Source organism: Tyto alba, unplaced genomic scaffold (genome assembly GCF_018691265.1).
Source record: "Tyto alba isolate M040663 unplaced genomic scaffold, T.alba_DEE_v4.0 Super-Scaffold_38, whole genome shotgun sequence".
Taxonomy (NCBI): domain Eukaryota; kingdom Metazoa; phylum Chordata; class Aves; order Strigiformes; family Tytonidae; genus Tyto; species Tyto alba.
In genome coordinates, this window is record NW_024881313.1 from 20,079,705 (window position 1) to 20,091,960 (window position 12,256).

Genomic DNA, 12,256 nt, shown 5'->3' on the forward strand with positions numbered 1-12,256 from the left:
GAAAAGATGCTCTATCTCCAATGTTTTTTTAGTTGGGATTTCGCTTTTAGTATCAAGCACGTAAGTAATGATAACAGTTTGTTGAATCAAATTAATACAGAAATTAAAGATTTTCACACAATGAGTGTCAGACTGATTGGTAAACTTTAACATTCCTGGTAATATACTCTTGCATCCTGGGAAAAATCTGCATAGACCTTGTGAAAAGGCATTTGAAAGAGAAGATCAAATTATGGGAAGAGAACTCAGGAGAACAATTAAAGAATTTCAGCTTAGAAACAAAGAAATCCAGAAACATCAAAGGAAAATAGGAGGGGAACTTTATAGTCCTCATAGCCGGAAAGGAGATGTTGGGAAGTAAATGAAAATTAGCTTGGTCTGGATGTAAACAGCATGGGAAATTCTCCTGAAGACAGCAAATGAAGAATTTGATCTGCTCAAGTGAACAGTTAAAAATTTAAACATTTTAGGTGGTTATATATGTACAGTAAATCCAGACCTGCTCACTTTTATTAATGTCTTATTTTTCACAGGTTTTACAGAGGTTAATAAAATCTCGAGGGAAATCTCAGGCCAAACACCTAAATGTTCAGATGGTGGCAGCTGATAAACTGGCACAGTGTCCTCCAGTGAGTTACTGTTAATTTATGTCTCCCCTTTGAAAGGTACCTTTCTGTTCAAGCACAAGGTTAATTATGTAATTCCTGGGAATGTTTGCCCTCTTCTGGCCATATTTCACTATTGCTTTTTTGCAGAATGCCTCCTGAGGTCTCTGGGCTCTGCACAAGGGTTCAAGGAAGAACAGCCATAATCACAAGCAGTTTTTAGGATATGTGCTGAATATATTTGCCACTCAAAAAAGCTGAGCATTTGTTTTCCTTGATAATTCTTTTGGGGTTACTGGTCTAAAAATTAACCCTCCTAGTGACTGCGCTTTATCTCTGTCAGTTTAGGGTAAGGCCACTGATTTGAGGAGCACCCCTTGGGCGTATGTCACCACAGCCCATCCACTGCTGATGTTCTTGGTCACTGTTTTGACAGAGGTGTGGGGTCCTGCATAACTGAGAGCTCTGAAGTTCTGTTAATGTGCACTGAAGCAAATTCTTTCAACTTCCACCTATAAAGTGGAGATGATGAGACCTCAGCTATGTTTTAAACATGGCAAGGATTATTACCTGCATACTCAGCTGTCAAGAGTATGGGTAAAAAAGACCAGAAGATGAACGTTCAGTTCAGTTGCAGATATGGAAATTTGCTATAGTTATGGAGCTGAGTGAGGAGGATGTTTCCATCATTTAAGTTCAAGTATCTCATTTAAGGTCCCCAAGAAGTCAATGAAGAATTGACTCCAGGAGACCTCCGTAGGCTCTCAAAGCTGTGTTCAGGAGAACTTCTGTCTCCCTGACCAGGGAGGGAATGGAGAAAACTCACCTCCTAACTTTAGTACCTAATATTAGACTGTGTGACTAATCTCTTATCTAATATTTGTACAACACTTGGAAACTGAATGATCTGTATTACTTGTTTGCTTGTGTTTCTTATTATAGTTTATCGTAGTTTTCTCTTAATTATTCTAGAAATGAGGAGCAAATCCCTTTTCTTTCAGATTTTTTCAAGCTGATTTGTTCAAGCTGCCTCTTCCTATCTTCATTGACTGTTTGTGCATTCCTAATAGAAGTCATGAGGACTTGCTTTAGCAAGTGTAACATTAGTGCTAGTTGTGATTGCTATATTTTGTATCACATGCATTAAAAAAAAAGGGTGAAATATCTTAACACAAGTATTAGGAAAGTGGTTCATTTTTGATGAATGGAAATTGTGGTCATCAGTGTCTCTAGCTGATCTCCCATTAGCTGGTGGTTGTTCTCACTAAAATTTTTCCTTTATCAGGAAATGTTCGATGTAATTCTTGATGAGAACCAACTTGAAGATGCTTGTGAGCACCTTGCTGACTATCTGGAAGCCTACTGGAAGGCCACACATCCACATAGCAGCAATCCTCCTAACCAGCTTCTCACTCGCACACTTGCAACAGCCACTCTTCCTGTTAGCCCAGGTCAAAATATTAATTTACAGGTACAGTTTTTATGCCATCTCTTCTTTTTTTCCTATCAACTCCTTCCTCTTCCAAAGCACAGTGGTAGTACGATGATAGAATATGATGAATATGTCTTACTGTTGTTGATAGAATAAGAGCTTTTTCAGCAGACATTCACCCATTTTCAATGTAAAAGGCAAATACAGGCACATTATTGTTGTTGTTATTGTATTCAGAGTAACATGTGTTTGCGTATTGACTGGGGGGCTGGTTTTGATTCCAAGGACTAAGCCAGCCTGACTGAAAACATATGGTGATGTGAAGTGGAATACTTAAGATTTTATTGTGCCCAGGACACCACTGTTCCAGTAATATGTGTACCAGCCACGAGCATTTTTATAGCTGGCCATATGTAATCCAATCAGAGGAATAAAACTGAGCTAATGCTATGCACGTTACAGCCTCTGGTAACTCTCTGACTGATGGGCACACTATCACTAATAGGAAAATCCCAGCCCCAGAGGCCCTGCATGACAAATTGGGTTATGCACAGAGCAGATCCACAAATGTTGGAGGGAATCTGTTATTATCTTCCCACAGGCTATAGAGTTGTAGAGGTGGAGAATGACTGACTGTGTTAGTGATGTCTCAAGGTCAAAGTGGCCCTTCCGGTGTTTCCTTTGTTCTATTATTCATTGGCCATTGCTGTGAAAAGTACATACTTACTTCAAGATGAATTCTTACATAAAACCCAAGTCCCACTGCACATTGTCAGTTAAAATTCATAACTTTTGCTAAGAAAAATGCCTCCTTTTAGCAAACCAAATTAAAAAATATCTGCACCCAAATTAAAATGCCAAGAATTTGCTTTTTGTTTTTATGATCTTGCAAAACAATTTTTTATGTCCAATAATTTATTTCCCATTAGAAGACCAGAGACCTGACAAGTTTGTTCTTTAATAAGAAAAATTGCTTCAGCCACCTTGCAGGGTATCTCATTCTCTTGCTTTCAGAAGCAGTTGCAAGAAAAGAGACTGTAAGCTGTAGCTCATTTCTGCCTTTTTTTCTGTCCTCAGAGCTGAAACACCCTGAAAAAACTGTGAGCTGGAAGAATTTCTGAGTATGAAATTCAGTATTGTTGTGTGCAGACTTTCTAGATAAACTCTCTTTGCTTTGTAGATGTGTTTATTACTTTTGCTCAAGTTTTTTAATGCCTTTTGGGTGTGGATTTATAGTTCACATACTCATTTTATTAACCACATTCTCTGGAGGAACTATACCGAGTTTTAATAACACTTCTCTGAATGTGATGTTATCCTTACAAATTAACAGATTTTCATTTTAAGGACTAAAAATTAGAATGTATTTGCGATTTCACAGTTTGTTTGTAGGTCTACTAATCCAAAAGTGCAAAGCAATGGGGGTCCCTTATGGAACATAGAACTTCTATATTACTTGTGTTTTGTTTTCCCATAATACATTTTCAGGTGACATCTCAAACCTGAGCCTGTCACAGTCTTGGAGTAGATTGGGTTTATTTTCTAGTCACAGTGACTGAACCCATTCTCTAGGTAGGGTGAAGACCCTCTACTTGGAGAATTTAAAGACTATGTCTGTGTCTTTTTTGTGGGCTGCTCTGTAGAGAAAAAACATGCCACCAGCCATTTGGCCTGGAGGGGCCACATCCACACTGCGAAGCATTTGAGTCACTCTCCCCTGGGTCCAATGCAGCACCCCTTTGCCATGAGGCACAGTTGGTTTTTGTGGTTTTGCAGTCCCGGGTGTACACTGTAATGAGAGATTTGTGTTGCCAGCTGCCAGAGCGGTATTTTTATTGGATGATGTTGGCTGCATGCATTGCATGGCACGAGGTGATTGAAGGTGTGAGGCCTCCTGGGACTGTTTAAAATTAAGTCAGTGAAGACCGTACACCTCCTGTCTATCTGATGGAGAGCTTAAGAGCAAACTGTCCTGACAACTGTTCTCAGGTTTCCTCTTGTAGGGAAATAGTTGGCTAATTCCCAAAAGAAGACTAGAGCAACCTCACCCACATACAGTATAGGCAATTAGGGACCACTGGATGGAAATAGGGAGCAAGCCAAATTAACTTGGTGGACACAGTCTTCTCTCTCCTCCTTCAACAATGCTTAAGCTTCTTTCAAAGAACCCCTACTTCTTTGAAACTACAACCTGAATAATGAAATGGGCTTATCTCAAACCTTCTCTATTTTAGGCAAAAAACTTTATGAGATTGGGCCATCAAATTCTTGCACTGTGGAATCTAATCCAAATCAGAGCCCTAATTTGGTTATGAACCACAAAGACAGATACTAATCCAGGTTCAAACATTACCTGCCCGGTGTCCCTGCAATATTTAGGGGAAGTTACTGACAATGAATTTGTCCATAAATCCCATAAAGCCCTCACACTGTTCTGAAATTGCAGGTATGGGTTCTAAATTTATTCATTGCGCTCCTCCACATGTACTCATCATATCAGGGAAGATACATCTGAGTTTGTAAAAGTAGCATTCTGTTCAAAGCAGGTTCAAATTTTGCATTTGTTCTCAAACCACAGCAATGACAGATTTTATTAGTCATGATTATATATATAGATACATACATTTTGGCATTTGACTATATGAGAATTAAAGGGTTTCATGTGTGTACCCAGTTTATGTGCCTCAAAACCAGCTATGGCTGTGAACTAATAAAAATGTGTTTACACATCCAAAGCAGGCATTGCTTTGGGCTCTTTAGCTTTGTGTTTGATTTAATTTATAATTCACCTCCATTGAGTCATTTCTGCTCACCTTGAACACATATATTCCTGTTTACAATTACTACATTCCTTTTCTGGCAAACCAGAATCATTAGAATCATAAAAACAAGAACAAAAAAGAAATTCTACTACTGTTTCTGTTACCTTGTTCTCATGAATACCATTTATTTCAAATTAAGAACACATGGAGCAACCCAGCTAGTCGCTGGGAAGTTTACAGAATACAATGTTATCGTAGAAAATAAAGATTTGTCAAATTTTATCAAATTGCTGATTTGAAATACGTTCCTTTCTATAAGTCTCTGATAAAATACATATTTCTTCCTATCCAATTTCCTGCCATTTTACTTTTTGTGTTGCCAGGAAACCCACCTGCCAGGTTCTGTGGCTGAAGGATGGAATTTCCTCCTTCCCCTAGCTCATTTCCACAAAATAGAAAGACAAAAAGAAAATACATCTGTGAGCTTCCCTGGAGGCAATCCTTATTTTTAGACAACTCTGAACATAGGAAGATAAACTTTAGACTAACTCTGGTAAATTCAGAACAGTCTCACAGACAAATGCCTTTATAACTCCAGTAAAACCAACTTTAATTTTGTGCCAGTAGATGTGATTTCATGTTGACATTCTTCACCTCATGTGAGAAGGATAATTCAATTTCACCATAATGTATTTCTTAAAATTTTGCAATTAAGCATGAAAAGTCTTTGGCTGTGGTTTGGGAATAAAAGCAGGTTAATGTATGAAACCCCCAAATGAGTTAAATGATGACACTTGTTCATTTTGCAGTGATTTCAAAGCATTATACTGGTGAAGAGTAGGTTTGTTATTACCTGGTAATTTTTATTTCAGTCTTTTAATAGTAGTGGTGTGTTAGGAAATTCTATAGATGACAATATCGCTCCCCTCCTGATTTTCTTGTCAATGGTGTGTATTCTTGAGCTCTTAAAATTATGAAGTCAAAGTTTAATTTTTCATTACCATGAAGAAATGGAATCACTGCTGAGAAAAACAGAAGGTCAGTGATAGTATTGGTATCATAATACAAACTTTATTCATACCAGATTCAATTGCATCTTTTTCCTTTTTAAAAAAAAAAAAAAAAAAAAGCTACTCTGAAAGAGCCAAGGTTTTGTACTTTGGTTCTCAGCTGGAATCCATCTCCTCATCCCTCTAAAATCATTTTCCCATAGTGGCTGTTTCCAAGCAGGTGTCTGTAAACTCTCAGCTGATACCTGCCCTCTTCTGGCATGATATGTCCTCTTTAATTTTTCTGCAGTTTGTCCTGCTTCTGCATGCTCTCTTTTTGTCTGAAGTGTGGTAGGCAATTGTTGCTAACTGGAATAGTCAGAAATATCACAGGACATGAGAAGGTGTCACAGAATAACCCAAGTGCCACCCTCCGTTCTGATGAGAGTGAAAGAAATTGTTTGTATTATAATACTGAATTTTCAGTAAAAGTTGAATGCTAATGTCTTTTTCTAGTTTCGATTCAAAGTGGATTGTTGTGTACTTAAATTTTATTGGTTTCATGGCACTTATTAGTTGAATTTGATATTGGGGAAAGTTTTTAAATGTGTACTTCATGTATATGAACTTACTGCTGGTTGTGATAGCAGGGATCTCAAGGAGACCAGAGGAATGACCATTCAGCCTCTGAACGTGGTGGTTCACAAATTGAAGAGGAAGCACGGGTTGAACCCATCAAGAAATCCCAGCATCGCTCTTCCTCAAGCCAACACCACAACCACCGCAGTGGTGTTAGAGGCCTTTCTAGGCAAGAAACTTTTGACTCAGAAACACAAGACAGCAGAGATTCGGCTTATGTAGAGCCAAAGGAGGACTACTCACATGAGCACGGTGACCACTATGATTCTCACAGGGATCACAATCATAGAGACGAGTCCCACGGGAGCAGTGATCACAGACATAGAGAATCAAGGCATCGCTCAAAGGAGAGGGACCGCGAGCAGGACCATAATGAATGCAACAAACAGCGTAGTCGTCATAAATCAAGGGACCAGTATTGTGACAAGGATGGGGAAGTGGTATCAAAAAAACGTAACGACACAGGAGAATGGAACAGGGATGTTTACATCCGTCAGTAACTTTTGCCTCCAGCAGTCTTGTGTTTCTCTGAAGTCTTGTAACAATGCCCCTTGAAAATATCTTTGGGTTCTTCACTGCAGAACATATGGTATCCTTCTGTATGCTGATTTGTATTGCTGTTGCTTGCATAGCAATAGCATGAAATAGAATATTCATATACTTATTTTTTTGGTTAGTGCTATATGAATTAGCGTAGTACAACTGCAGAGTTCCTGATGTTGTACTATGCCATTTTTCAAGCTGTTTTTTGGTAGCTGCCACTTGAACAATATCTGTTGCCATCAAGGTGTTGTTAGTGTTTTTTAAAAAAAAGGTACATTTGATGTTTAATAACTTCCTGTGTATTCAGCAAACCAGAATCAGCACATAAAAAAATCTAAAACTTTTTGTCTGCTCTGATTTTTAATTTGTATGCACTTGATTTGCATATTCATTTAAGAGCCACTATCTGTTGCTTGTACCTCTGGTGGACTCCATTTGAAGACAGAATTCAGTCTTGCCTTACACACAGGGGATCATAAAGTCGAAACCTATTTTCTATGTACTGGTACTGTGTACTGTATATACAGTTTATAAATGTTATTTCTGCCGACACCTTCTTACTATCTAAGTTTGATCACACTGTTTTAGAGTCCTAATGCCAAGTCAGCAGATTTGCTTTTGAATTACTGGCAACTGGAACTAGCCTCATTTAGGAAATCTGTAACAGTGTTCAATCTAAATACTTTTTCTTCTGTAGCAGAAAGCTTATACTTATTGTAAATACGAATGAGTGCTTGAGATAAAGGGTCTAACTCTTATACCTTATGCTGTCCTTGCAAACCCAACTTTGCATTTTAAATTGATGGTAAAGATAATGAATTTACCACTATAAATTATTATTTTCTGTACAGGTTACAAACTTGCAATGGACACAGGTTAATATTTGTTCTATTGTCAGAATAATAGAGCACACATGACAGAGGTGTGTATGTGAGTGGGTGGGTGGGTGGGTGATGGATGGGTGTACGTGTGAATGTGCACGTTAGGCAGCAAAGTGTGAGAATCTACTGAAGAAAACAAAGGTTACTCAAAAGCCCAACAAGTCTGTTTCTTCATTCTGTCTATTAATTTAAAAATCAAAATTGCAGTCAGGGAATATGAGGGAGTTTAGTGACCCAGGTAATTGAGAAAGCATAAATCTGCTGGCTCTTTATTGAGACTTCAGGAGAGTAAAAACAGGCAAATTTTACTGTGAGTGTTTCACTGGAAATGTAAAACCTTTGTGTTTTAGAGTATTTGTTTTAGTAAGAAAAGTTTACACAGCTTGTGGAGAGTTATTTTGTTGGAAAATAAATTTTTGTAGCTTCTCCACTTTTTCTACACTTGCCAATTCCTCTGCATTCCCACTTTGCAGCCAGCTCACTGCTTTTCCTTCACCTAAACTGTTGTGCTGCTGGTGAGAACTTAGAAAAATGACTGTGACAAAATACGCTGTTACAAGCTTGCTAGAGAAAATGCATTGAAATCAAAGGGAGCAAACACAGTTTGTTTTGCATTGAACACCTGTTGCACTGGTAAGTGGGGGGAAATTCTATGTTATTTTTGACTACAGGTCCCATACCCTTGCCTAGTGTAAAAGCTGTTCTGCATCACATATAGTCTTTGTAGTAATTGTATGAACGAAATACTTTTTGTATTTCACTGTAAATAGCACATTAGGTAAAGACTGTAGTGGGATAATCATTAATTTAGCTGGAAGTTCTTTTTATTTATTATTTTAATTCTGGGAATATCAGCATTGCCTGATTTTAAATATCATTTTAGTGAAATGGATAAGATATATGGCAGGTGCATGTTTTCTCCAGTCTCCTATTCCAGCATCCAAGCAATTCAGTTTAACTCCCTTAAACATATTCTGTTCTCCCTCTCCTGCTTCTGCCCCTCTCCCTGATGCTTTATATGCATTTTTTATAACAACATAAGAGCGTGAAACTCTCCTGTCGGATATCTGGCCATTCCTCCCAGTGCTGCTGACTGTTGTGGTAATTCAAGGGTGGTATTTGGCTCAAAGCATGAACTATGGGGAACAGAAGGAAAAGGGAGTTTTTCTAGAAATAAAATTCTCAGCATTTTTCTAACCAACTGTAAATGACTTTATAGACAAAGGAAGCATAGGTAAGTAGATCTGGTGTATTACTAAATGGATATGTAAAAGTATATAAACAGTGGCTTTTGATACAAGAGGATTTTCGGGGTGTCAGTGGAAAATTACATTGAAAGACTGTGTTGTTTGAATCATATCAGATCACATGTAAATGGGAAGAGAAGTTATATTATCTTGCTTTATATAGCCTGGTTTTAACTATTTTACCAGCTTCAGTAACTGCTGTTGCTCCCTACAACTCTTATATGACAGCTATGGCCTCCAAGAAGTGATCTATGGATTCCACTTCAATACCTTGAATTTTTTTGTTCTTTAAAAAAAAAAAAAAAAACAAAAAAACACCAAAAACCACAAACAACTTTTGCTCCACAGAGCATTTATTTTCCACCTTCCCTGAAGTTTTTTTTGATGAAAGTGTGGCAGAATGTAAAGGCACTGAGTAGTGTATGAAAGCCATGGAGTAGGTAGCCATGTATAGACAAATAAATGAGAAAATAAAGAGCATAGTCCAAGCCCTAGTATTTAAGTACAGCCTATATATTGATTTATGACATATAAATATCTTATCACCAAAAAGGGCATGTCCCGATCCAACTAATGAGAGAATCATATTTTGTATAGTGCTGCTAATTATGTACAACTTACTAATGGATTTCTTAGGCAGACTCACTCAGTAGGTTTTAATTAGCCTTGCTAAGATACTTTCCTTCAGTTATTGTTTTAAGAGTGACAAATCATTTGCAATGTGAGCTTGTACTACAGATATTGCACAATACCACCTGCCTGCTGAGCACTACTTTGACAAGCACTTTATCAGATTTCAATAAGAAGCTTTAAAAATACTCCAACGGGAGAACATATCAGAGGTTATTGTGATGAAATGTCTTTGCAAAATTTTGCCAGTAGGGAGTTTAATATTATTGTTTGCATTAGGATACCAGTGAGTTCATATTACTGTATCTGGTTTCAGGAGCTTTGAATGTGAGGAATGGTAGAGGTCGCAGCGAGCTCCAGAGTTGTCTTATGTGTGCGTGGTACAAAACAACCTGTAAAATTTCTATTCAAGTGAGCTAAAAGGATAATAAAACCAGTGAGGCAGAAGAAAAGGGAGTAAGATACAATACTTAAGTGATAGATCCTGTCAGCTCTTGCTCTATATTTTTCTAAAGAACTTCAGTATATGGAAGGAATTTTGATGCATTTTAACATTTACCTGTATATATGTTAGATGTTAACCTTATTTTTGTATGTCTTTTCAAATGAATACATATCAGTGCTGTTCAGCAGCCCCAGTCTATCCTTTGTCATTAGTGTCACACAGACACCATGGGAGAAAGAATTCTCGAGGAGGGATGGGGAGGAGGTGAGGGTAACAGTCTCCAGGCCTGTTAAAGGACAGGACAGTGGGGATGAGTAAGCAAACAGGCTTGTGCACAAAGGCAGCATCAGGAGGAGTTAAGAGCTGGCAGAAACTATTTTTAAATTGCTACATACATTATTGCCTAGAAATTTAAAAATTCTTCTAGACTACTCATGGATTCTGTGTCTGGAATCAGGAGTTCAGAATTTGAGAGGAGTTCCACAGTTTTTGCTTCTAGATAGTTTATTCTAAGGATCTGGCCCTAAATAATGAAGACAGGTTTTAAAGTCTCAATGAGTTTTAGTGGAGATTTCTGTTTTTACAGAAATCTGTAAACTCTTAACCTATAGCCCTTACTATAAATGGAGGATAAGGAAATGAAATTCCACTCATCAAACACTGAATAAAAGTAGATACCCATTTTCACTTCTCCATATCTGGTTACTCAGCCTAAACGTGCAGTTCCTGCCCAGGTCTAATACCCTGCCCCTGACTACATACAGTCCTGTATGAAATTAACATTTTTAATCTCCGTTGGTTTGTAAAGTCATGTTCCTGTTCTGTGACACCTGCAGAGGCTTTCATGTGGTCCATTATCTTTCCCTTAGCTGGAATGCAGTGAGTGGTCTGATTGCTTTTCATCAGTGTCTGTCCAAAGTAAAAAGATTAGTGTAAACCACCTCCTGTGTTTAGTTGCTAAAGCCTCTTCAAGATTTATTTTGATTTGTGGTTACATTTGACCTCTGGTTACTTTAACACATCAGGCTGAAAGCTATTTCCCAAATTCTTTTGACTTTAATTCTATTCCATCCATGAAAATAAAGCACATTGCAAAAAACTTTATTACAGAGTCTAGAGAAAGAACAGAGAGATTATTTTTCAGAGTGCAATATAACATTTCTGGTGTACATTTGCTTATATTTATTACTTTAATGCAGATCTTTCACCAAAATTTTAGTAGTTCTATCATCTGTAAAATATGTAGATGCCATTTTTATTGTGAATGTTTTTAGTCAAATGTTATTCAATCAAATTTATTGCTTGGCAATTTGTCTATAATTTATTTCCCCACTTTTATATAACAAACCGTTACATATGAGCTTACAGTAGTTTTACAGACAGTTTCTTTTTATAACTTACCACCCTAGAGATGTGTTCCTACGCAGCCCAGAAAAAGATTTATATCAGATATAATAGAGATTAAGCTGCTACTTCTAACTCATCTGTGTTCTCTTTTCTTACTTTATTCTTTTATCTATCATGCTTACCTACTCTGCAATGAATTCTACCAGTACAAAATTGGATTTGCTCATATTTTTTTTAGTCATGAACAATTAAACATAAAAAGAAGGCTCTTTCCTTACATCTTAAACTACCCACTCCAAAGTAATTTCTAGTTGATGACCATCACCTGCCTATTTCTTACTAAAATATTCCCTTTTCATTAAAAAGCATATGAAATCCTATGATCTAAAAATTGGTGGACTCCATGACACTGAAACATGAAAAAGCTGTATAATAATTTCATACTATACCAGGCTGCCTATTTTAATATCTTTATATTGACCAAGATAAATATTTAGATTTGGCACTATCACTAGTCACTATTTCTGCAAATAGAGAAAACTACTTTTCAGACTTTCTTAAAAACAAGATCTGATTGCATGCCTAATCTATTTATTTTGTAGGGTTAATCTTTCATTACAATGACTATAACTTTTTAAATTTAATATATAAATATATAGTATATATATAAATATCTCTATATATTCAATTGTGCTTCAGCACCAAACACTGAAGCATAATGATTCAGTGTGTAAAA

General features: G+C 37.0%; 1 protein-coding gene across 10 annotated transcripts in view; it reads left to right on the forward strand.

The window, feature by feature from the left end:
* The window catches only part of CACNB2 (calcium voltage-gated channel auxiliary subunit beta 2), a 257,249-nt gene extending 249,934 nt beyond the window's left edge, over positions 1-7,315 (forward strand). For 7 of the 10 annotated variants that reach the window (XM_042802216.1, XM_042802218.1, XM_032991392.2 and 4 more), the window contains 3 exons: positions 534-629; positions 1,891-2,076; positions 6,436-7,315. In XM_042802216.1, the coding sequence (XP_042658150.1) occupies positions 534-629; positions 1,891-2,076; positions 6,436-6,927 (774 nt within the window). In that variant the 3' untranslated portion in view covers positions 6,928-7,315. The remainder of the gene's footprint in view (positions 1-533; positions 630-1,890; positions 2,077-6,435) is intronic. The other 3 variants (XM_042802219.1, XM_042802220.1, XM_009970514.3) reach the window with 1 other exon arrangement.
* Positions 7,316-12,256: the final 4,941 nt, after the last annotated feature.